The sequence below is a fragment of the Oncorhynchus gorbuscha genome, linkage group LG04 (genome assembly GCF_021184085.1).
Source record: "Oncorhynchus gorbuscha isolate QuinsamMale2020 ecotype Even-year linkage group LG04, OgorEven_v1.0, whole genome shotgun sequence".
Taxonomy (NCBI): domain Eukaryota; kingdom Metazoa; phylum Chordata; class Actinopteri; order Salmoniformes; family Salmonidae; genus Oncorhynchus; species Oncorhynchus gorbuscha.
This window is the reverse complement of record NC_060176.1, coordinates 15413816-15437693: the sequence shown is the minus strand read 5'-3', so window position 1 is coordinate 15437693 and position 23878 is coordinate 15413816. Positions and strand designations below refer to the sequence as shown.

General features: G+C 41.9%; 2 protein-coding genes across 2 annotated transcripts in view; both read left to right on the top strand.

Moving 5' to 3' along the window:
* Positions 1-16978, top strand: part of LOC124033732 (protogenin A-like) — a 46817-nt gene extending 29839 nt beyond the window's left edge. The window contains exons 10-19 of the mRNA XM_046345942.1: positions 1277-1465; positions 8763-8858; positions 8969-9155; positions 9376-9503; positions 10128-10298; positions 11333-11509; positions 11807-11930; positions 12058-12199; positions 12329-12442; positions 12581-16978. Of these exons, the coding sequence (XP_046201898.1) occupies positions 1277-1465; positions 8763-8858; positions 8969-9155; positions 9376-9503; positions 10128-10298; positions 11333-11509; positions 11807-11930; positions 12058-12199; positions 12329-12442; positions 12581-12994 (1742 nt within the window). The 3' untranslated portion in view covers positions 12995-16978. The remainder of the gene's footprint in view (positions 1-1276; positions 1466-8762; positions 8859-8968; positions 9156-9375; positions 9504-10127; positions 10299-11332; positions 11510-11806; positions 11931-12057; positions 12200-12328; positions 12443-12580) is intronic.
* Positions 16979-18103: 1125 nt separating this feature from the next.
* Positions 18104-23530, top strand: LOC124033731 (pygopus homolog 1-like). The gene is made up of 3 exons (XM_046345941.1): positions 18104-18233; positions 20487-20572; positions 20828-23530. The coding sequence occupies exons 1-3, from the start codon at positions 18185-18187 to the stop codon at positions 22025-22027; spliced, it is 1335 nt and encodes a 444-aa protein (XP_046201897.1). The 5' UTR covers positions 18104-18184; the 3' UTR covers positions 22028-23530.
* Positions 23531-23878: the final 348 nt, after the last annotated feature.

The following is a 23878-nucleotide window of genomic DNA, read 5'->3' as shown; positions in this document are numbered from 1 at the left end:
TGGCCCTCTCTGTCAGTAACATCGGAATGGCTTCAGTCATGGGTCATAAAAGAGAGGCCTCTGGGTGGGAGGAATAATAGTTCTGTTTAGAGCTCCATCCGAGCCTCAGGGGTGGGGGAGGAGACTGCTGCCCTCTCTCGCTCTGTCCTTTTGGAAACAAACAGGATCTTTTCTAGAATTCTGCCAGGATCATGTTGGCTGAATAGGCATTCTGTCAGTAGAACTAAGGACCTGGCTCATCTCTGCTATTGTGTGTTTGTGCCTGGCTGTGTATCTGTGTGTCAGGCTGGGGCATGGTATGGATGTACCTCTGGTTGGGGGCTGCAGGCTGGGAGCCGGTTATTTCCATCAGGTAAAGCCAGTGAGCAGCTGGGTGGAGATCATTCCTGTTTTCAAGGAACAAGACAAGCTACAGAGTCAACTTGCTGCCAGCCTACCACCCTGCATCTCTAACAATTCAATATGTTTTGGTGACTTTGCCCCTATTTATCCAGCAAATTATTTCTGGGAAATCTAAATAAGCATGTTTCTGCCATATTAAATGGTTTACTCTTAATCATTTGGGTATCCCAAACAAACGTGTGCCTGAACAAGTCCTTAATTTGTTTAGGACTAGCTAACCTTTCATAATAAATAGTTATGGACTGTCAATAGTAGCAAGGCTCTGAATGGTATCTGAATATGAAGCAAATTGACCTTTATGAACACATTGGTGTTGGCCATTGGGCTTAAGGTAAAGAAGATCGGGAAGCAGGGGTTGGGTGGGTTTCATATTCTCCCTTGACTTGGTACTATTTCAGATGAGCTGGTTAAAATAAAGACATCTGAATAAAAATGAATAGTCATGCAGGTTGAACTCTGTATATAAATAGTACACAAAAAGAGAGATTCTGTTTGAACCTTACATCCTCAGAACTGTCCTCAATAAATCAAATTGTATGGGTCACATACACATATTTAGCTGATGTTATTGCAGGTGTAGCAAAATGCTTGTGATAAGAAATAACACACACACAAAAAAATACTGCAAAGTTGCTTAGTAGCTAGAAGAAGAGCTGCCATCTCTTCACAAAATAATTACATTAAATAAATACTCAGATGTGTACTGTGACTCTAACCACAGGTCTCTCTTTATGTCTCCCCAAAGGGACTCTAATCACAGATCTATCTCTCTTCGTGTCTGCCCACAGTGATTCTAACCACAGGTCTATCTCTCTTCGTGTCTCCCCACAGTGACTATAACCAAAGATCTATCTCTCTTTGTGTCTCCTCACAGTGCCTCTGGCCCCTGAGCTACAGTTGGAGCCTCTGAACTGCACCACCATCATAGTGCGCTGGCAGCTGGCACCAGGAAACTCTGTCAGCATCCAGGGCTACAGGCTGTTCTACCACGAAGAGAGCCAGGCTGAGAGTTCCCCCATCCAGCTGCGTGTCCAGGACAACAGGCACACCATTGGAGGCCTAGGTGAGTAGACTCCACATAGTACACCTGCCCTATGATCTGCAAGATTGCAAGATTAAGAATATGTTCTAGTCAATAGCATGGTTACACAATGAAAGTCCTCCTTAAATTGGATTTGGATCAAGGATGCTCTTAAAAAACATTTTCTGTGTCCTCATCAGGCATGTTTAAGGTCTTTTTAGGATCAGAAAAGCCCATTAGTTTGGCAAGGACAGAGTATTTTCATGTGAGTTGTGGGGGCTCATGTCCAGAGGTCCAGAAAGAAGCCAACCCCCCATGACCTTACGGCCCTGGCCTGGTTTCCAATGTATGTCCCCCCAACAGATTTAGAAATAGCTGCTAGCTGGGACTGAGCAAGGGGTGTTGGGGACATATGCTGGTTCTCTGGCCTCTGGGTCAAATTCATTTTGCCAAGTTGGAGAGTGTGGAAGGAAAGGGAGTCCCACACTACTGCAGTGGACAACTGACCATCTGTGGCCAGAGGAGGTCGGCCAGGTGGCCAGCAGCTGACTTTTGAATCAGGAAGCTCTGGCACTAGACCAGGATTAGAACGCATAAGGGGGGGGGGTGTAAATACAGTATGTGTCCCCTCTTACCTTTTTGTTTTCTTGCTACAGTATGTGCTTTGTTTTGTCATGGAGGGGTCTTACTGTGAAGGGGGCGATAAATATGACTGCTGAAACTTCCCCCATTTTGGCACCAGCTGTTGTTTAGAATGACACAAGTAGGTTTTAAAGTGAGTAGGTTTTAAAGGGCCGTACTTTATGAAATATTTGTTGTTTTGAATGGATAATTATTTTTCAATAGAGAGTATTTTTATGAAGCTTGATGTAAAACCTATTGGAGAAATAGAACACATGAAGTCTGGCTTTTTGTGTATATTCTCCTTTTCCTCGTGAACCAGATTTTCCTCCTGGAATAATGAACATAGTGGACAAACAAGTTGTAGTAATGTGACATAGATAGATATCACCAAAACACACTTACTATGCCTTGGTTTTTCATTAGTTTCTCATTGAAACAGTTTAAATGTGCTTGTTTGATAGAATAGCTGGCAGAGGTGTATTCCAGGGCTGTCTTTAGAGGAGAGGGAAGCTGTTATTGTGGAGCAGATTTATGGTGTGTTTTATGACTGCTGTGAGCAGAGCATTTGGAGGAGAATTCACATCAAAGGCTTTCATTGTGTTAGGCTTTAAGGGCCACAAAAGAGACTTAATTGACCGAGAGTCAACCAAATTCAGCCCCTCACCACTGGTAGCTGAGCTTTTCTGTTAATACATATCCATGGAATGTGACTTGTAGTATGACATGTTGAAGAGAAGTATACATCTCATTTATCTTCCCAAAGGTTTCCCCCCTCAAGGAAGAGACTTCCTGTTGGAGAGGAGACACAGCAGTTTAATTTGTCACGTATTACTGTCAGTGTCAGATAGGTTTTAGGTACGATTTCAGTGCCTGCCCATGGCACCACATTTTTACAACGTTGATTTCAGTGCCTGCCCATGGCACCACATTTTTACAACGTTGATTTCAGTGCCTGCCCATGGCACCACATTTTTACAACGTTGATTTCAGTGCCTGCCCATGGCACCACATTTTTACAACGTTGATTTCAGTAAGTGGTGTGTTAAACAGAGAGACAGCTTCAGATAAAAATACTGACTTGACTCAGTTTTTCCTTCGGATATATGCTTTGGTCAGTTTGGTGTGACCTTGATAATAAACCAATAGGAGAAGTGTAACATTAAGTCATTTTTTATTTTCGTGGAGGTGACCCACATTTCCAAACAGGGTATTTTAATTAAAACGGGGTGTTCTTATCAATTTGGGTCTACTTTAATGCCCATGTTTGCCCATAATTGAGTAGTCCCTGTCTCGATTTGACCTTCCAAGGACAGAACAGCAGTGGAAAGGGCATTTCCCTATTGATTTTCTTCAATGTTGTTTGAGTGACAAACCATGACTTATGTCCTTTAATAAACTATACATATTGTGCCCGGTAGGACATTGTTTTCTTACTGACTTTTAATCAGTCTACTTACTATTGAATTGATGAAGTGTTTTTCCATTAGAAAACACTCTGGATTCGTCTAATAACAAGATTATTTACCCTCCATGGCATATCTGAAGTAGAGAGCAAAATGGAGCTTCAATTAAAATGTTAATTGGATTTTATCCAGGATAAAGGATTACGCTGTAATGTCTCTGATAGTAATGCAATTAACAGAGGATTTAACTTTAACTCTACTTCACCCAAGGACACTTGTGACTTGTGACAGTCACACGGGTTTGGAAACCACAAACACACACAGACTAGAGAATGTGTTCGATCATTCTGGGATTATGAACAACACCAATCTCACTGAGTGACTTGATAAGTATTTCAGATCCCTGGGACCTAAATTCACTTAGTTTTGATGTGGTAAAGACAACAAGCCAACCGTTACTGTATTATTGAGTCAATGTTGCTCTAAAGTGCACAAATAACATACCTCAGAAAAAAAGACAAGAACGTGGTTGAGTTCTAAATGTGTAGTAGAAACAGACCAGCTCTGCTCTGGCTACTAAATGATATCTTAAGACCATTCCACATGACTGAAAGGGCTCTCTAAGTTAGGAATGTGAGAGGTTGTAGCTCAGTGTCTAAAAGACATGGTGTTGAAATACTGAGGTCCCATTCATGTTTATTCTTCCTGTGGCATAGTCATGGTTGAAATACCTCCCATACCTGTTGGCACCAGGACTGGGTGTACGGTAGTAGATTTATCTCATAGCTTGGGGCCACCTTGCCCATCGTGGAGTGGTCTTTTCTCTGGGAAAACATTAGTTATTGCATGCCTGGTGTCAGATAAAAGATAGATGGGTATTAGTGAGCCCACTACATCAATAAACTGTGTTTTCCTGTGTGTGTGTGTGTGTGTGTGTGTGTGTGTGTGTGTGTGTGTGTGTGTGTGTGTGTGTGTGTGTGTGTGTGTGTGTGTGTGTGTGTGTGTGTGTGTGTGTGTGTGTGTGTGTGTGTGTGTGTGTGTGTGTGTGTGTGTGTGTGTGTGTGTGAGATATACGCTCCCCCTATGGTATATGCTGCTTTGTAGATCAGTGTGGGAGTTGACATTTATAGCCCTGGCTCAGACCCTTCTTGCTGTGGCCTGGGGGGCCATTCTCAGGGCAGAACAAAGCCTTTAGGGGCCTGCAGGATCTGCAAAACGGCTGTAAAAAAAAAAAATCAGGTGACCACAAACAGCTCAAGAATTTCCCCACAAATACAAACTGGCATCATAATTTATGGGGAGAGAAAAGCCTTGCAAGATTAACCCAACAGGCATGACGGGAAAATGAACCAGCTTCACTTTGGTGCATCTTTACGCAATGACAGTAAGGGTTAGGCAGATTGTTTATTATTTTGAGGAAATTAGTTATGAACTTTTCTCAAGCAAAGTGAGTAAGGCACAACAAGTTTGAGTGGTTAGTTTTTGTGATACCTAACAAGAAACATTTGGCCTTGAATCCACACACAGGGTGATTATTGCCCATTTTATATGTGGCAACTGAAGCATATCTTATCTTTGTGAGGGATTTGGTATTGTTGAATGAACCAGGGCTAACACACATTTCCTTTTGACCAGGGTTTATTGTGAGTGGCGGTTAGTGCAAGCATGGTTGACTCCATACAGAGGGGGAGGTTTGTGTGGACACCTCTTCAACCATGGAGATCCCTGATAACCTTACCCAAACCATGTGTATTACTCACTGATTTTAAAATTAACACTTCAATACATTTCCATGAAGTAAAATTCCATATTTTCTCCTAAATTGCTTACAGAAAACTTTTGCAAGTTCTGAATTTGTTCAGTTTTCTGAATATATACAGAAAACAAAGTATAAACTTACGTCACTCCTATGTTTCAAAGAGCAGTTAAGCTGAACAATTGAGCTTGCCATATCTAATCATACTTTCATTATATCGGCTATGAAATTGTCCATTGAAGAGTTCTGCTCTCTCGCTTGACCATTTCCTCCTATTGACACTATTTACCGTCACCTATTTAGTGACTTTTTATTTTTGTCTCTTGGTGTTTTTCCCCTCTTTTCTGCACAGTTCCCTTGCTTGACCCTCCCCCCTAAGAGCAGTTTCCATAACCCTTCCTTTGGCAGGATTTAGCTTGCCCAGATTCCATGTCAAAGGTCATGGCCCAGATGTCAAAGCCCGCTCTCGCAGCCCCTCTCCTGCATAATTGCTGCAGGCCCATTGTGCTGTGGGGCTGGGCAGGGTTGGAACTGTGAGACCCTGACTGCTCCTCTTCAGAGAATGAGGCCGAACAAAAGCCCCTGGGACTGTCCAAAGCCCGGCCAGCCTGTCTGTGGACACCAGAGTGGACATGGGACAGAAGAGAGCTATGCTAGTGTATACTAATTCATTGTCTTTTCCTAGAGAAAGTAAAGATATATGAACCTCACAAATATGTGCAATTATTTTCCTATCGTTATTTCTTTTTAAATAACTCATTAGCATAACTAAATGTTTTCTGTAGCAAATGACTACAGTAGCCTAGTCATTGACCTATCTATAATGTAGAAATATAAAGAGAGAAGCTTCATATTTTTATGCAATCATATTATCAGTAACATTTCCTTTGACCCTATTCTAAGTTGTTGTATCTAATCTTTAGAGGATACCACATAGATTTTAAGACACTTTGAAGTATTTTTTCCCCCCTCCTGCAAGTCACTTCTTTATTAGGGACCAGAGAAAGGGCACAGATTCTGAGAGAGAAAAAAAGAGGCTCAACTCATATTCTACACCCATGACCTCAGATTCCTTCTAAGTTTTATCTAGGCCTGACCTGCTGGCTCCATTGAAGCTCCGCAGGGCTAGGGGTCTTAGTGGCTCAAACCACACCCCTCGGACTCTCCTCTTGCCCTTCCCCCTGCCTCCCATAGCCCTGACTCCACCCCCTGGACCATCCCATAGCCTTAAGGCTCTCAGACCGATCCTAGAAAAAACACAGTTGTTTTAGAGCATAGTAAATATGATGAGATGGTTGTTCAACAAAGTGGTTGGATTTTTCACAGTGACTGTAATTGCTTTTTGATATGTTCAACTCTTTTGAAGATATAGAGCCTGCTCATCATTACAACATATATTTTCACACACATGCAGTGAATATGATCCTCTAGCAGTTTGTCAGATGATCAACATGGGTTACCCTTGGGTTTAGATAATCTAATTTAAGGTTTCCAAAACTCGGTCCTGGGGCCCCTCCTGGGTGCACGTTTTGGTTTTGCCCTAGCACTACACAGCCGACTCAAATAATCAAAGCTTGATGATAAGTTGAAATCAGCTGTGTTTAAATTGTTTTTATTTAACCTGTATTTAACCAGGTAGGCCAGTTGAGAACAAGTTCTCATTTACAACTGTGTAGTGCTAGAGCAAAAAACTAAATGGGGGGCAGGTCCAAGTTTGGGAAACCCTGATCTAACTGACTACCTTTTATTTGTCTCTGAGACATGATCACAGAAACTGTTAGTAACGTAGAACTCATAAATGACTGCTTCGGTGAATGGAACTGAGGATAGGCATGACTTCAGTTTGTATCCACACTCCTGTGCTCCTCTCAACATATGCGTCCTGGAGCACAACCTAGTGGTCATGTTCTTCACTGCATTACTGTTCCATGGCAAAAGGGAAGGGGGATACCTAGTCAGTTGTACAACTGAATGCATTCAACTGAAATGTGTCTTCCGCATTTAACCCAACCCCTCTGAATCAGAGCGGTGTGGACGGCTGCCTTAATCGACATCCACGTCTTTGGCGCCTGGGTAACAGTGGGTTAACTGCCTTGCTCAGGGACAGAACGACAGATTTTTACCTTGTCAGCTTTGTGATTCGATCCAGCAAACTTTTGGTTACTGGTGCTCACTATTCCACTGATACTAGTTATGTTATTAGTACCTGTACAACTTCTCATGAAGTACTGCGATCTAGCTGTATAATTCTGTAAAGCATAGATTATGTTCTTCTATACAGCCTACTACACTTACCCCCACTCTTCGGTTGGATAATGATGTGTCATCCCACAGCCTCTTACGTAGGCAGGCCTATGATGTGCTGTAAGAACTCATGTAAGGCCGTGCAAGCACTTCAGTTTCCTCTAGACTAGACTGTATTTCAGTGCTGTTTCGACAACTGATGACTGAAATACAAATCAATATGTCCCAGTGTTTTCAAAATAAACGTATTGAATTAACACTCACAGATTGAAGCTAATTTGGTTAGATTCCTCTGCTTAATCTGTGTGTAATGATGGGTGACATACTTTGAAATATTGAAGAACCTTGGAATTCCTAGGAGGCAGTAAGTCATTAGTTTGATAGATCCTCAGCTATTTCAGCAAGGTCCTCATGGTTGCAGCAGGAGCTTCCTGTAATTGCCTGTGTAATGATATTTTAATACACTGCAGCCGGTTCACCCAATACAGCTATACTCTAGCTCAACCAATTTTTCTGGAATGAGTTATACTATTGTTACGCACAAGACAGGGTAATAACACATTAATATGATGAAGTATTACCTTTCCAACCCTATCCTCCTTATCTGAATATGTCATGCACAGTAACCTGGTTATTCCAGGATGACAAGAGATCGTAGTCTAGGAGACAAATTAACCAATCAATGCCGATATGAAGTGAAACATTTGGATAGTGTTTGGCCTGAACATTTTATCAGTGGCCTGTTGGGTACAGAGAGCACATTTAACTTAGCAGCGTTTGTTCTACCTGGGGTCTGTTATACCACTGACTCTGGCCATGTGATTGACCGCTCTGTCTTTCCTAGGGAGGGCATTGTCCTGTGGTTTAACCTCCCCCACCCTGGAGCTGAATAGGACTGCCCACTGGCCAGCAGCCCTGGGTAGGGCATGACATATTCTCTCCTACTCTCCCTGAAAAGGCAGAGTGCTGGATAGAGGAGGCCCTCTATTGTGTGCCTCAGTGCCCTGAGCAGGGCAGGAACTGACCTAGGGACTGGCCTCCCAGCACTCAGCATCTGTTACAGAGCTCCACAGCCAAACCACACTGACCTCTCAGCCATGCTCTTTCAGATCCAGCACCCTCACAGCCCACTTGTTGGAGAAATCACACAGCCTCTGGTTCAGTGTAATGCCCCCCAGTGGACAGATATGCTCACTTCCACTGTAAGGGTCACATTGGTCAATTTGAGGTGAAAGTCTATATGATGTATGCAAAAAAGTATATTACACCCATAGGTCTACAGTGAAAGATATGTACATGCTGTTATTTTTAGACCCAAGAAAGAAGTACCATGTGAAGCTCCTGGCGTTCAGTTTCATCGGCGATGGCTACCAGGCAGACCAGACTATCAGCACCCCTGGATGTGTCTGTAAGTTATTCACATAAAGCAAGCAACCATTGTCTATTGAGATAGATGATAGTTATCAATCCTTCGACGCATGAGTACCTCTAACATAAAAAAAATTCTGTGTGCATCAGCGGTTCGTGATCGTATGGTGCCCCCTCCGCCACCCCCTCACCACGTGTATGCCAAGGCTAACAGCTCATCTGCCGTATTCCTCCACTGGGGGCGTCCAGCCTTCACCTCCAGCCAGATCGTCAACTACACCATCCGCTGTAACCCTGTGGGCCTTCAGAACGCCTCCCTGGTACTCTACCTGCAGACGTGAGTGTCCTATATAATACCTTCCTCTTCATACCCCATAGCACATAGTCATTTAGCTGGATAGAGGGCACTTAGTATGGTCATAAAACTCAGGGTAGCACTTAGTACGGATTTAAGGTTAATTTGCAGGTCAATTGCCAAAGTATTGGATCTGATTAATAATCTCCATATACAGTATATGTTCTAAATCCATTTTGATCATTGTGGTTCTCCTCTACAGTGCTGAGAAGAACATCCTGGTCCCGGACTTAGAGCCCAACACCAGGTATGAGTTTGCTGTCCGCCTGCACCTTGACCAACTGTCCAGCCCCTGGAGCCCTGTGGTCTACCAGAGCACTCTGCCTGAAGGTGAGCACCAACATGGCTTCATACAGCAGCACATGCTGTATAGATTAATAGAATATTCTCTCACCCTTTTTGGGCTCCGATGGTATTTCCTAGCCTACTGAAATAGAATACTTACTGGAATTATTGTGCCTGTCTTAAAAATCTCCCCAGGACTCTCGCAGTCACGTATCCATAAGGCTCTGCATTCTGCAAACAAATCACAAATAGAGCGCAACCACTTGACAGAGCCTTGCCAATGAGCTCTCATTTTCCCTCTAATGGGGTTTTGCACTTGAAAGGATTAAAAATAGACACACAGGAGCAAATTCATTGAACTGCACAGTAGTCTATATGCTCTCTCTCTCACTGCATTATTACACATATCTACACATCTCTAGGGAAAGGGATCATAAGCAAGGGCCATAGCTTGTGAGATGTAGTTATCCTTTTGAGTGACATCAAAGAACCTTCTCTGATTAAAATTTCATGCTTTGGTCTAGGTCCTGGTTCAGACATACATTTTCAGTATTCCTCAACACTCATTACCAGTTACGAAGAGCATTTATTTTTATTTTTTTATGGCAGATGTACATCTTCATCAGTGATTTAGCCTCAGGGTTAAAACTGGTATTTCTTCCTCCCCAGCACCTACTCTGCCACCGTCAGGTGTGAAAGTGACTCTGATAGAGGACGACACAGCGCTGGTGTCATGGAAACTTCCAGATGAGCCCAACTTGGCGGTGACACGTTATACCATCTTCTATGCTTCCAGGAAGGCCTGGGTAGCTGGAGAGTGGAAGGTGCTGCAGAGGGAAGGTGAGCCAAAGAGAGCGAGAGAGAGAGAGGCTGCAGGCTCAACTGGGCTGCAAAGACAGAGCCCTGCCCCAGCTCCACACTATACAGGCCATTGGAAATCAACAAATGTCATCCTCTGATCCATTTCTGTATTTGTCACTGGTCCTTGTGATCTCAGGTTGTTCTTAGATAGCCCCCTCCTGTTGTCTTACCAATCAAAGGATGGATTATATACTTGGAGCTTTGATCTAGCACTGGGGGGGGTATGATCTGTCTTTTTGGCTTTAGGTCCAATATTCTCATTCTCCTCTTTTGAGTGAGTGAAGGAAGGACTTCAATCAATCAAGATTGTAATCATTCAACCTGAAACACACTGGTCAAGAGTGCTGTAGCTACTATGGACTACTACCATATAGTTAATGTGGCCATAGCAGCACACACATATGTTTTGTGTACCCAAAGGCCTGACGTGTGGCAGTAAGTATTACTGGAGTGTCCAGCTCCTGGGTAAAAACACAGATTCTGGGTAGCATAGGCGTAATTAAGAGCAGATGACTCCAGGAAATGTGAGGCATCTGATCTTTCCTTTCTAAGCCACAGGTGAGGGGGTCAAAAGTGAGGCTGTTCACAAAGCCATCCTGCCTTGCCCCAGCCCCCCACCACTGGATCTCAAACCTGTCGCCCCAACCGTTACTGCAGGGGAGCTGGGTGGTATTGGGGGGTTAGAGCCCTCTGATCCCTGACCCTCTGTCCTTTGCCTGACAATCTGGTCACAAATATCCCCTCATATGCCTCAGGTTTTTTCCCACTGAGTTGTAAAACCCTGTTCTTCATGGGTCAGTTGAAAATGGGAGAGAGGAGCAAACAAAATCAGGCCTGACATATTTCCTCCAGGTCATTTGTTTAGAGATAAATTTGAACAGCTATATTTATTACCACATGGTGAATGCCAACACTGCAGCGTGTTAAAACAATATTCACATTTCCATGTTCTTTTATTGCTGAGGCTGAAATGGGTTGACATAGGTCACTAATCACATATTTCTCGGTGATAGGGAGCATCACCATGGCTCTACTGGAGAACCTACAGCCGGGGAACATCTACCTGGTCAAGGTGTCTGCGTCCAACGATATGGGAGACGGGCCGTTTTCACACACCGTGGAACTAGCCGTGCAGAGCGATGGCTCCACTTCCGGTCACAACCCCAGGCGCTCCCATGGCTCAGCTACAGGTTAGTGACGAATGTGGTGCATACTTGTTCTTTCTTTCATTGACTTTCATGACAGGATTCCTCTTGTTGTCGTCACTTGACCTACTAGATGTAACTCAAATTCAATAGCTTGGCCTGCAGCCTTGGTCTCCTGCTAAAGTATTTACACTGTAATACATCTCTGTGAATGTCAGGGGAGGTGATTGCCAGCTGTATTGATTTTGATACACAGTGTGGAGATGTAGTACCCACACAGACTCTAGATAGGAGTGTATGTCTCCTGTGGCTGTCTACTCACTTGTGACAACTGTCTTGCAGTGTTCTCTAGTGGTTTCTACCACCTGGACCAGAAGTCAATGACAGGGATCATCGTGGGGGTTTGCATTGCACTGATCTGCATCATCATCTGTGCCTTCATCCTTGTCTGCAGAGGCAAAAACAGGTAACCATTTTAACAGATTTAGTGTGTTGTTGTAACTTCATATGAGATTACTTTTCTGACTGCCCAGTTGGTTTGGATAGAACCTCTGCTGTTATTTCTATATTAATATTGTAGGATTGTTTGACAGGAAATCGTCAGCTACTAAATCCATCAGGCAGGAGGATGGTCAGGTCCCCTCTGCTTTGGCCCACCTGGGCTCTGAGGGCCAGGCTGAGAATGCTGATGTTATGGTGCCAATGATGAGAGCAGACCACTTCATTGATGCCAAGGTAAGGGGATATGGCTGTTACGCCCTTCCTTTCCTCTAACATTATTTCCTCTTGCATTATGTCTCCAAAGTACATGGAAAATAACCAGTAGACAGATTCAGAGCATTGCATATTTTATTTTATTTCCAGGGGGGAACAAATCTGATCATCAATAGCCTCGGACCAGTTTATCCAATCACTGAGAAGAGAAATAAGTGGTTTTCCTTCATTAATCAGAAAAAAATGAATGCTACGAAAAGCCAGGTAAGAATGATGAAACAAAAGTGTTCAAGTAAAATAACATGACTTAAATATAACATAATTGGAGGTGAGACCAGCTAGATATTCCTCCCTTTATCCATTTTAATTACCTTCTTTGTTCTCCCTTTCTTACTTACTCAGATCCAGAGGAAGAGCCATGGAATCTGCTCGTACCAGCCAAGAGCAACAGTGCTGTGCTACAAGGATGAGTCTCTGTCGTCACCCAACCAGCCCACCTCCCTGCAGGTCCTGTTTGGTCCACCTTTTGACACAGAGGGCTCCTCCAACAGCGAGGGCAGCCAGGAGACAGGCGACTCGGGCCGTTACTCTCACGACGAGACAGAGATGACCAACCTGTCCTCTGGTCCCAGCAGCCGCCCTGCGTCTCTGAGAGAGGAGAGCGGGGGGTCATTCTGCAGTCCTGCACAGGAGAGTGGGGGGGAGCTGGAGGAGCAGTCTCACCTCGACCTGGAGATTGGAGACTCCATGGAGAAACCGTGCAACCATCACCACTATCAGGCCCCAGACAATTCCCAGCCTGCACTTTCTCTCTAGCAGTCTGTGTGACCTCCCATCAATCTCTCAACCCTAAACTCACTCCACTGTTTTAAAAGACAATGAGCAGAAATCCAAAAATCCAGGTCTTTGGAAGAACTGGGCTCTGGTTTAGGTTCTGGTGATTTCTATCGAAGAATCTTCTTCTAGTGAATGTGTACTCATTTTATTTTTATTCAATGTTTGTGTGTATGTGTTTGAAAGAAAAATCTCACCCACCATGAATGTTTCAAGAGATCGTCAAAAATGTGAAATGTGACTTACATTTTTGACATTATTTAAGAGTTTATCACTGGAGCAAAGTGTAGAGTGAGCCCTTCTTTTGCTGATTATCTACCTCAGTTTACCTCTCGGTAAACTCCAACTATATATTTAATAATAACAACTTATACCTGAACTATATAAGGGGTCTCTTCCTTTATGGAACAACTAATACTTCCTGATGGCAATAATTAGTTTTTGCTAGGTAAAATGTATCCCGTATTCATTTTCCTCCTTGTTTATAATGAAGTACGGGATTGTAAGGGTACTGCAGATCTCAATTAAAGCGTTGTTATTTTCTTCTTTATCACAGGTTATTTAGACTATTTCTCAGGTTACTTTACAATAAGCTTTGAGTGTTTGGCTATGGTAGATTAAGGGCCAGTACAATTTACTACATACATTGCTGAAATTCAATAATAAGCCAGTATGACACAATGTACTTTTCAGGTTATCCATAGTAATAATGGTTATTTATATAGTAGTAATAACCATAGTAATAATGGTTAAGACATTTTTTCTTTTTTTTTCTTGGTCAATGTGCAGTTGCCCTTACAATTCCTGTTTTATACTACCTCTTTTTAAGCATTATTTTGTTGTGTTACTATTTTCCTAAACTCAGGGAACAAGGTTTAGTACATTTGAAAAGCCATGTGTAATGTTCCATGGTTGACTGACAGGGTATCTTCTTAGTCCTGAACTGCTCATTGTAGATGGTAGTTGCCATAGATCTGTATTGAATGTATCTCTAGAACATTGTCAGTTACGGTGCAGAGCCTTGTGATGCCCCACTCACAGGTAGAAAAACTTCAGTTGAATTCAGTTGGAATAATGTGTCTGTGGTATGGCAGGCTATCATTTTGGTTATTTTGGGAAAGAACATACCAAAAATGCTTGTGTCGATGTGTTTCAACACAGCAGACCTTAAAAGCTTTATAAATGGCCTTAAATGGGGAAAGAGACCCTCAGATGTCGGAGACAAGCAGAAAGGATCATATACCAAAGTCCGATCCATCTGAGGTCCAGCTCTTTGACACATGGGGATGGGAGAAGTGTGAAGAACGATTGTTGAAAACCAAAAGCGTTAAATCAGTGCGATAGAAGTGAATGGAATGAACACCAAGAAAACATTTTATCTCTAAAGATATCTATATTTTTGTTGACATTTATGTACTACTGAGTACAGATTTGAGTTACTTTTGTTCTTTAAGTAGTTGATACTTTACCATAGAGTAGAAAAATAAGTTTAGCACTTGTCAGATTAGTTTGATTTGTTGATCACAGCCAATGTGCAGCGGTGACTGATGCTATCATACAAAGTAATTGTTTGCTCCCTCTGTTTGTTTTTGATCTCTCAGCGGGTCCCTGGGAAAATTACAATGAGGTTTTTCTCATGGGATTAGACCAAAAATCTAACGCAGATCAGTTGAGATGCTGCTTCTAAGACAAAGCTTTGCACATGTGTGCCCCTGTTCTGTGACCAACTGAGTTGAGATGCGGGTTCTCTCAGAAAGTGCCCCCAGGATTTTGGGCCCTTGATAATGGTTAAAATGACAATTATAATCAACGTCATGCACACTAACCAAATCACCCTATTATTGGTTTTCTTTAGAGCTTTACTGTTGCAACTAGATGTGTACATTGTAGGGGGAAATTATATTCCGGAGCTATATACAGAATATTATATAGATTCTTATCCTACATTGCAACAGTATTTTCAATCAACGGATTTCTAACTAATAGGATGACAGTTTGCATGAAGTGTGACACAATCAGTTTTACTTTCATTTGAATGGCAAACAATGTATACCAAAGAATTCAGTTCACTGTTGCGCATTGGCAAGAGATCCATTTAGACATATATCTCTGCATGATATTTTCTCATTTTATTTGGTTCCAAAAGCTTTATCCCCATTTAGGTTTTGATTACTACTTAATAAATGGGTGTCTATTAGACCACAAACCAAGATGAAAGTGGTAAACAGTTAGTGCTTTTAAACATGCATTGTTATTTGTCATTGAAGCAAAAAATAAACCGATTTTTATACATTATTTTTTACTTTTTCTCACTGGAGGAGAAATACATATTATTGTTTTTTTCAATGGGGTTTCATATACCCCAGTTTTGAGAAAGTACCAACTGAATTTAGTTTTTTCCTAGATGCCTAAAATGTATTAATCTTTGATACGAATGTGAATACTTCTTTAAACTGTTGTAGATGATCATTAGTCTGAAAAGCTGTGTTAAAATGTCAAGTTCATATTGTATATGGAATATTTGAGTTGTTTTTGCTTTTTATTTACATGTGTAATCCTCTGCATTGTTATAATGCTCGGTGACTGCAATCCAACTCTGATAACAACTAAAAGCTGGAATAGACAAGTTATTATTGAGCAGTTGCAGTAACAGTATCGTTTTTGTCTTTTCAATTGTGATAAAGAGTAACCATAGGGTTCTCATTCTTATATATGTTTTCAGAATCAGAATGTTTGAGAGGGTTCTGCATTCTCGTATTGGTTGTGAATGTCCAATAAGTGATATACCGTCTTCTACCTCAGGTTCCTCTTCCAGCTTTTGATAGAGATGTGATGGATGCTATAGTTAGAGGGAGCCAAGAGATGAAAGAACGAGTGATGCAGATCCAGTCCTGTGTCTCTTTAATTTCAAGAGTTGTGTTCTCTTTTTTTTCCTGAACATGTGAATATAAAGGGATGTAGTGGAGGACTTGGTGTGAATCATAATTATCTGGTGCTCTGAGTCCCCTTTTCTTCTGCAGTAACATTTTTCTGTAAAGGCTGTGCTGCTGGCTTTAGCTGCAGTGGTGGAGTGCTGTGGGTCATTTACAGTTAAACTCAGGGGAACCCACAGCTGCTCCACAGTTGTAGCGAGAGTAGCTTTGGGACACAACATTGGGAGTCTATGTAACCAATACACACTCTCGTTGTTGTGTTTTGTCATTATTTTGTGTCAATGTTTTTTTTTCTCCTTTTTTCTGTTTGATCTTTGATCACAACACCAACAGCTTTTCTTCAAGGTATTCAAGCAAGCCTAGGTCCTTACAACTTTCTTCATGACAAAAATGTTATAGCCTACTTGTCCAATTAAAGTTAAAAATAATTTAAACAATAAATAATTCTGAGAATGACTGAGTTTAAATAAACAATGTGAACTTTCTTGCACGTATTGGTATGTCTGTCCTCACCAATATTAGAGTATTATTATAAAACTATTAGAGACTGTATTAGAGTAGCTAGTATATTTAGTACACACACACAGGTGTACACACACACACATCAGCACTGACTATAGGTTAATTTGATATTGTTGTAGGTGTATGCAATAGCTAAGTTAGCTATGCAAAGTGCCATAGGTAACCATTTACAGTAACTGCTGTTAATTTTTCCTCTGTCAATAAACACCATCAGTCAACAAAAGATATAGGATATAGCTAATCTGACCTTTCTGCAGCAGGTAGCTCTGCCAAGGCAGCTTTAGCAGGTTTAGGGACTAACTTACTTACACTAACTACTACTAGCTAGTATGACTATAGCATAGCCAGTAACCTACTAGCCTACTTTGTTCAGTTGTTGTTGAGTTTGTTCTATTGGCATGCAAACTTTATAATAAGTGCTGCATCTTAGCTAACATTAGTAATTTTATCTTCCGGTCACACTCATACTATCAAATCCTCTCTTTGTGCTACCGACCTAGACTGTAAACACTCCCCCTAAACAATTAATATTCTATGAGGGGGTGTGTACATCTGGGTATGAACAAAACCAGAAACAAATTCCAAAATGTAATGATATTTTGTTGTTATGTGTTTTCCATTATTCCATGTCCAACTTTGACACAATAAATGAGAAAATACATTGACTTTGTTTTTCCTCTCGGAAATCAAAATAACGAAATGTACACAGACCCTAGAGTGCACTTGTAAGCTCATGTCCTTTGGTCCATGTTGTGACAATGGTTGTCTTCCTCACCGAACTTTGTGTCCAAAGACTGAAAGCTTCCTCTTGTAGTCAGTTAAAGGCCCTCTGGCATTATCTTCAGTTATTACAGTCCATCCAATCATTGGTCTTCCCTTATCTGAAAAAGCAGCAGTTAATTACTGTTAATGGATGAGAAACGTCAATACATAGATTGTTTAACCCCATGTGTATGACAGTAGTGCCTCTGGAGAGATCTGTAACCTACAAAAAAAATGGTGTGGTGTCAACAGATGGCTGTGAGTAAGAAACAAAAACATCTATAGTGTAGCCTATACAACAACTTTATTATTTTAGTTTAGTAAAACATTTAAGCTTTTTGTCAATCCTGTAGCATATTCCTACAGTAAAAACAACCTTTGAAGTGTGTAGAGTAGTAGATAGGCCTATTAGGCTGCAACTCCTTATCATGACTAAGCAGATATCACTTCAGAAAATGAATAGTGAAAAACTCAACCAAAGAGAGTGGTAAGTATGTAGTAAACCTCAAATAAACCGTTCTTAGACAGACAGATATTGCCTCTAAATATCCAGACTGGATTTATTAGCTTCCGCCCCAGTCGCATCATTACAGTACACCCACACTTCTGACGGAGCGACAGTGTAGACACATTCAACATGCCAATGTGGAGGGGGTTCTGTGCTGTCACACAAAGGTTCCGTTTGTCAAAATCTAATATTAACCGTGCTTTACAAGTGCCAAACATGTGCCTCGTGGAGAAATATGTGACAATGATACAATGTTAACAATAATTTCCCTGCGTGACACAGGATATCATGGAGTTGAATCTGTCTGCTCCTCCCAAACTTTGCAAACGATTGCAGCTTTCCTCGTCACACAGATAGTTGTGATTGCTGCTGGGGGAAGAGAGCGGTTGGGTACTGTTACCTTCTCAGCACAACTATGCACGTTTAAGTCATGTAAGAAGCTCAGTAATGTCAAAAGAACAGGATAAAGATACCTTCTCGCTCAAAAGAAACCGAGGTAATGCGCGTTTTTGATATTTTTCCCTTCCTGCGCGTGGTATGTTGCTGTCTGTGGGGGCACGATACGCTGCACACAAGTCTCGACCATAATTACGACGTTGAAGGAGCTTATCGGCCTACCTCAAGGCCTTTGAAATATTGAATGAAACTCAAAATAAATAGACAGCGCTGGTATTTTCAATTGAAAAAAAATCGTAAACTATTCAAATCTAATTGACCTTGCTGACGTGGAAAGTTCGTCAAAACTTTCACTGTCGGAATGTGTTCGCAAATTTGGAACTGCCACGAAGTTTTTTTTTTTTTGTATTAAAAAAAAAAAATGTAGCCAGCTGACTTTCTCTTATTGCCGTGAACGATATAGGAAGTGCATTTAAGTGACATGTAAGTTGTCGAAATCTGACGAGTCTTTTAATTTAGTTAAACAACTGTCTGAGACTTGAGTTTTACCTCTGTGGGACAAATTATGTTGCATAAACTGTAGGCCCTATTTATTTATAACAAGATATAGGCTACAGAAATTGAAAACATTGATGATCATTAATCACATGCGCCAGTAGACGACTGTAGGCTATCATACAAGAGCTAGCCTACTGTTTTGAGAAAAACATTTTTTAAATAACGATTACACAAACTAGCCCACAAATAGAGATGTGGGTGGTTTTAATAGCATTGCACAACTGTTACATGCTAATAGATACCAGGCCAGTATGACCCCCCAGACCCAGTAGATAATATATACCAGGCCAGTATGATCCAGTAGATAGATACCAGGCCAGTAGGACCCCACTCCCCCAGACCCAGTAGATAATAGATACCAGGCCAGTATGACCCCCCCACCCCAGCAGATCATAGATACCAGGCCAGTATGACCCCCCCACCCAGAGCCAATAGATGATAGATACCAGGTCTGCATGACCCCCCGTGTAGATACCAGGCCAGTGTGACCCCCCCATACTCAGTAGATGATAGATACCAGGCCAGTATGACCCCCTGACCCAGTAGATAATAGATACCAGGTGAGTATGACCCCACTCCCCCAGACCCAGTAGATAATAGATACCAGGCCAGTATGACCCCACTCCCCCAGACCCAGTAGATAATAGATACCAGGCCAGTATGACCCCCCCACCCCAGAAGATCATAGATACCAGGCCAGTATGATCCCCCACCCAGAGCCAGTAGATAATAGATACCAGGCCTGTATGACCCCCTTGACCCAGTAGATAATAGATACCAGGTGAGTATGACCCCCATTCATATTCAGTAGATAATAGATACCAGGCCAGTATGACCCCCCCCACCCCAGAAGATCATAGATACCAGGCCAGTATGATCCCCCACCCAGAGCCAGTAAATAATAGATACCAGGCCAGTATGACCCCCTGACCCAGTAGATAATAGATACCAGGCCAGTATGACCCCTAAGACCCAGTAGATAATAGATACCAAGCCAGTATGACCCCCCCCCCAGATCCAGTAGATAAATGTAGTGGCATAACAATCCAACACGTCTTTGTGATTGAGCCTTTAATGTATCTTTGAGGAGCCCTTAGGAGGATGTTGGTTATCGACCATGTATGAAGACTGGGAGGCTGTCAGGAACTCCAGGCAGGTGTCGAGTCTATAGACCAGGGTTAGGCCCCAAATGGCATCCTATTGCCTATTTAGTGCACTACTTTAAAAGGGTTAGGTCCAGAGTTCCACTATATTGATCTATTGTGGTAATATACCCTGGAGAGGAGAGGAGGGGAGGCTACAGCTGAGTACTGGTAATTTGATTATGTTTACCAAGTACACTGACTATACCATACTTAGGTTACATTAATTTACAGCTGAGTACTGGTAATTTGATTCTGTTTACCAAGTATACTGACTATATCATACTTAGGTTACATGAATTTACAGTTTGCCACATATCATATGGGCAACTTGAATAACGTGATAGGGGCAGCAAGCTGCCAAACATTTTAGATTGGACCATTGAAATTGGGTTAAACTACAAGAAAACAGTGTGCAGACAGCCTTTCTTATAATTTAGTCCTGACACTGCTTGCACATGGACTTCACGAAGGTGTAGGCAATAAGCCATTCGTGAGAAAATGAAATAAATTCTATGGTGTTCAACATATTGGCATGCCACAAGTAAGTTTTCTATACAATGTCTGTCAGAGTGAAAAGTGTGCCTTGTAGTTTAAGGGGAAACCTGCATTTTATGTGGCTGTATAACATTTTGTGTGGTTTTCTTTCTCAGGTAGAGATGGTGGGCTTGATGATCTAGGAGGGCCGGGTGTTCTGCTGGATAGCCCAGACAAGAAAAAGTGCAAGTCGAACGCACAGGTAAAATACCAGCACAATAGTCTAACTCTGAGATTCCCTTTCTTTGTTATAGGTCGAAAATCTTGTGGTTTCCGATATTTACCAACCTCATTCAGTCAAACAATGCTACAGCAAGACAAAACAAATATGCTGGTCACTTATTCATCAAACTTTTGAGAAGTTCTCTGAATGGCTGTTGATAGTCAAGTGTTTGACGCTGCTTACATAGTTCTGTATCAACTACCTTTATCATTGCCTTTTCATGTGTGTCCCCAGGCCCATTTCTTCGCTCCCCTATCTGAGTATGCTCCACCACCAAACCGAAGTGCTGACCACCTAGTGGCTACCAATCCTTTTGATGACAACTACAACACACCATCTTTCAAGCCTCTGTCCTCTGGGAACCCATATTTTGGCCACCCGCACTACCCTGGCTGCAGTGGCTATGGCCTGCCCAGGATGGACCACCTCATGCCCAATAGGATGCACTCTTCTTACAGGGGTCCCTACCAAATACGAAACCAGCTCCACCCTTTTGCCCAGACTCAAATGGGCATGGGGTTCAATCGACCCCCTGACTTTAACTATGGTTACCATGAAAATCCCAATTATGGTAACCATCCACCATTAACCAACAACCGTAACATGCCACTTCCACCCAATCAGCCTTTAAGACCAGGTCCCCATGACAACTTGAATCAGGTGCATCTGCATAATGTGACCCAAAGCACTTCTCCTGACATGGGCCTGAGCTTTAGATCAGCAGTCAATCCAATTGGGAATCCACCTCCCCAACCCGGCATGGACCCTAGTCCTGGTTTTACTCGGCAACAGCAAAACAACAGCTTTACCCAGTCTAATACACCGACACCTAAACAGGACATGAGTGAGGTGGTGTCAAGCAAAAGTACATCCCAGAACACATCTCCACGGAAACGAAGCCATGGCTCAGAGGAGACAATGGGTCAGAAAAACTCTGTCGACCTGAAATCAAAGAATAGAGGTGCCCTGGTCTGTCAGGGTGCAGGTCAGCCTAACACCACAGAGAAAATCAACGGCATCATCCACCCCAATAATGATTCCCTGAAGAAGTCCCCACAGTCAGGCAGGCACATGGAGGCAGCCCCCCTGGAGCGGAGTAGAAGCAATGGAGGTGGTGGTGTGGCCATCAATAAGACATTGATGCATCCCAACAGGCCTAGCCACTCCTCCACAGAGCCTGTGTTTCCGTGTGGAATATGCCTGAATGAAGTGAATGATGACCAGGAAGCTATCCTGTGTGAGGCCTCGTGTCAAAAATGGTTCCACAGGGTTTGTACTGGAATGACTGAGACAGCTTATAACCTGTTGACAGCAGAGGTGTCGGCAGTGTGGGGCTGTGACATCTGCATGGAGGAGAAAGGGGCACAGCTCCATAGAACAAAGGAGGTAACAGGGCAGCCAGCAGGGCAGCAGCCAACAGTTAACAGAGAGTGATATGGTCATGAATATGGGCCGTCAGCAACATTATTCTCTTACACTGGTCATTTTCTTTGATATGCTTCCTTTGTAGGTGATTTTTCCTTACGTTTTTACAAAGGGTTACATTTTTACCATTTTGTTGTTTTATTTGATATTTGGTATAACTTGGATAGCAGTTTCTGTCCCCTGCGTAGACCGATGCAAAAGCTAGACTGAAGTTCTGTTTAATGTCATATGTATTCCCTATTATTGGGCAGGTACCATTGGCCATGTTGACCACAATAATGCCATTCTCTTAACGAGGTCCTTACTGTTCCTCTCAACTTTCCTGGCCTATAGTTTATTTAAGCTATTACAACATCAGTATGAGTAAGCTATCCGGAAAGGTTAACTGATTGACGGATGCAAACGCATTCAACGTTTTAATCCGATATGTTTTGCAACTGCTGTTATAGTTTGACAGATTTTGAGCAGTATGATTGTTTCCCAAAAAGGTTGATAGTCACAGCTGGAGTGGTGTTCCAACACCTGTACTGTATGCTATACAACCAGATTTGGATCTGATACATTTTTTAGAAATGATTCGATACATGTGGGGTCGTTCCACAAATTTGATGCCTTTTGAGATGTATAAAAAAAATGTTTGACAGTAACAGGGTTGAAGATGTCATCTTAAAATCAGCCATAAATTCCCTCGTGACAGGGGAAATGGATGTTGTGTGTGCAACAGTGAGGGGCAATTGAATGCAAGCTTTAAAAAAACGTATAAATGTTCAAACATTTTTAGCTTGTCTAATCTAGCTATGGGTAAACAGGGTTGATGTGTTATGCTCGACCCATTCGGTTTCCCACCACAAAACACTATTAGATGTTCAAAATGTATTTTGTAAAACATTTTTTTTTTTTTATCATTTCACAATATTAAAACAAAAGTTCAGTTCACGTAACAGGGTTGACCTTAAAATGAAGGTCAGGGTTCATTTTACCTTAAAAATAATCACCAATCACATTAAATAAATAATCTTCAGAAATTACTTCGTCAAAGCAACAAAATAACTAGGGGTTTATAACTTGGATAAATCTTAAGGTTTAGTGGGTTAATATCTCCCTGGAAGTCAGAGAGTGCACAGAGGAACATGTCAAAATTGTGGCACTTAAGCAAGTCTTTATTCATATTAAAAATCAGATTTGTTGAATTCTCCATGTGGTTTATATTAAAGGGCACTTTGAATATAACAGGATTTTAAAATTCAATATTGGTGCACAATTTCTAATTAAAATATCAAAGGGATGCAAAAGGCACTAATTTCGTGGAACAATCCATGTGTGTTTTTCAAACTGTTGATATTCAATGTATTTAGAGCCTTAATGAATTTAGTTTGTAAAACATTATGCAGAATCAAATCAAATGTATGTATATAGCCCTTCGTACATCAGCTGATATCTCAAAGTGCTGTACAGAAACCCAGCCTAAAACCCCAAACAGCAATCAATTCAGGTGTAGAAGCATGGTGGCTAGGAAAAACTCCCTAGAAAGGCCAAAACCTAGGAAGAAACCTAGAGAGGAACCAGGCTATGAGGGGTGGCCAGTCCTCTTCTGGCTGTGACTTGTGGAGATTATAACAGAACATGGCCAAGATGTTCAAATGTTCATAAATTACCAGCATGGTCAAATAATAATAATCACAGTAGTTGTCGAGGGTGCAGCAAGTCAGCACCTCAGGTGCTGATCAGTTGAAACTGGAGCAGCAGCACGGATTAAGCTCATTTAAATGAACCTATTATATAAAAGACATGTTGTACTCTAAAAATATGTTTTTAGCATGTGTGCACTTTGCTTTGCTCTAATTGTATTATTTTTGTGCC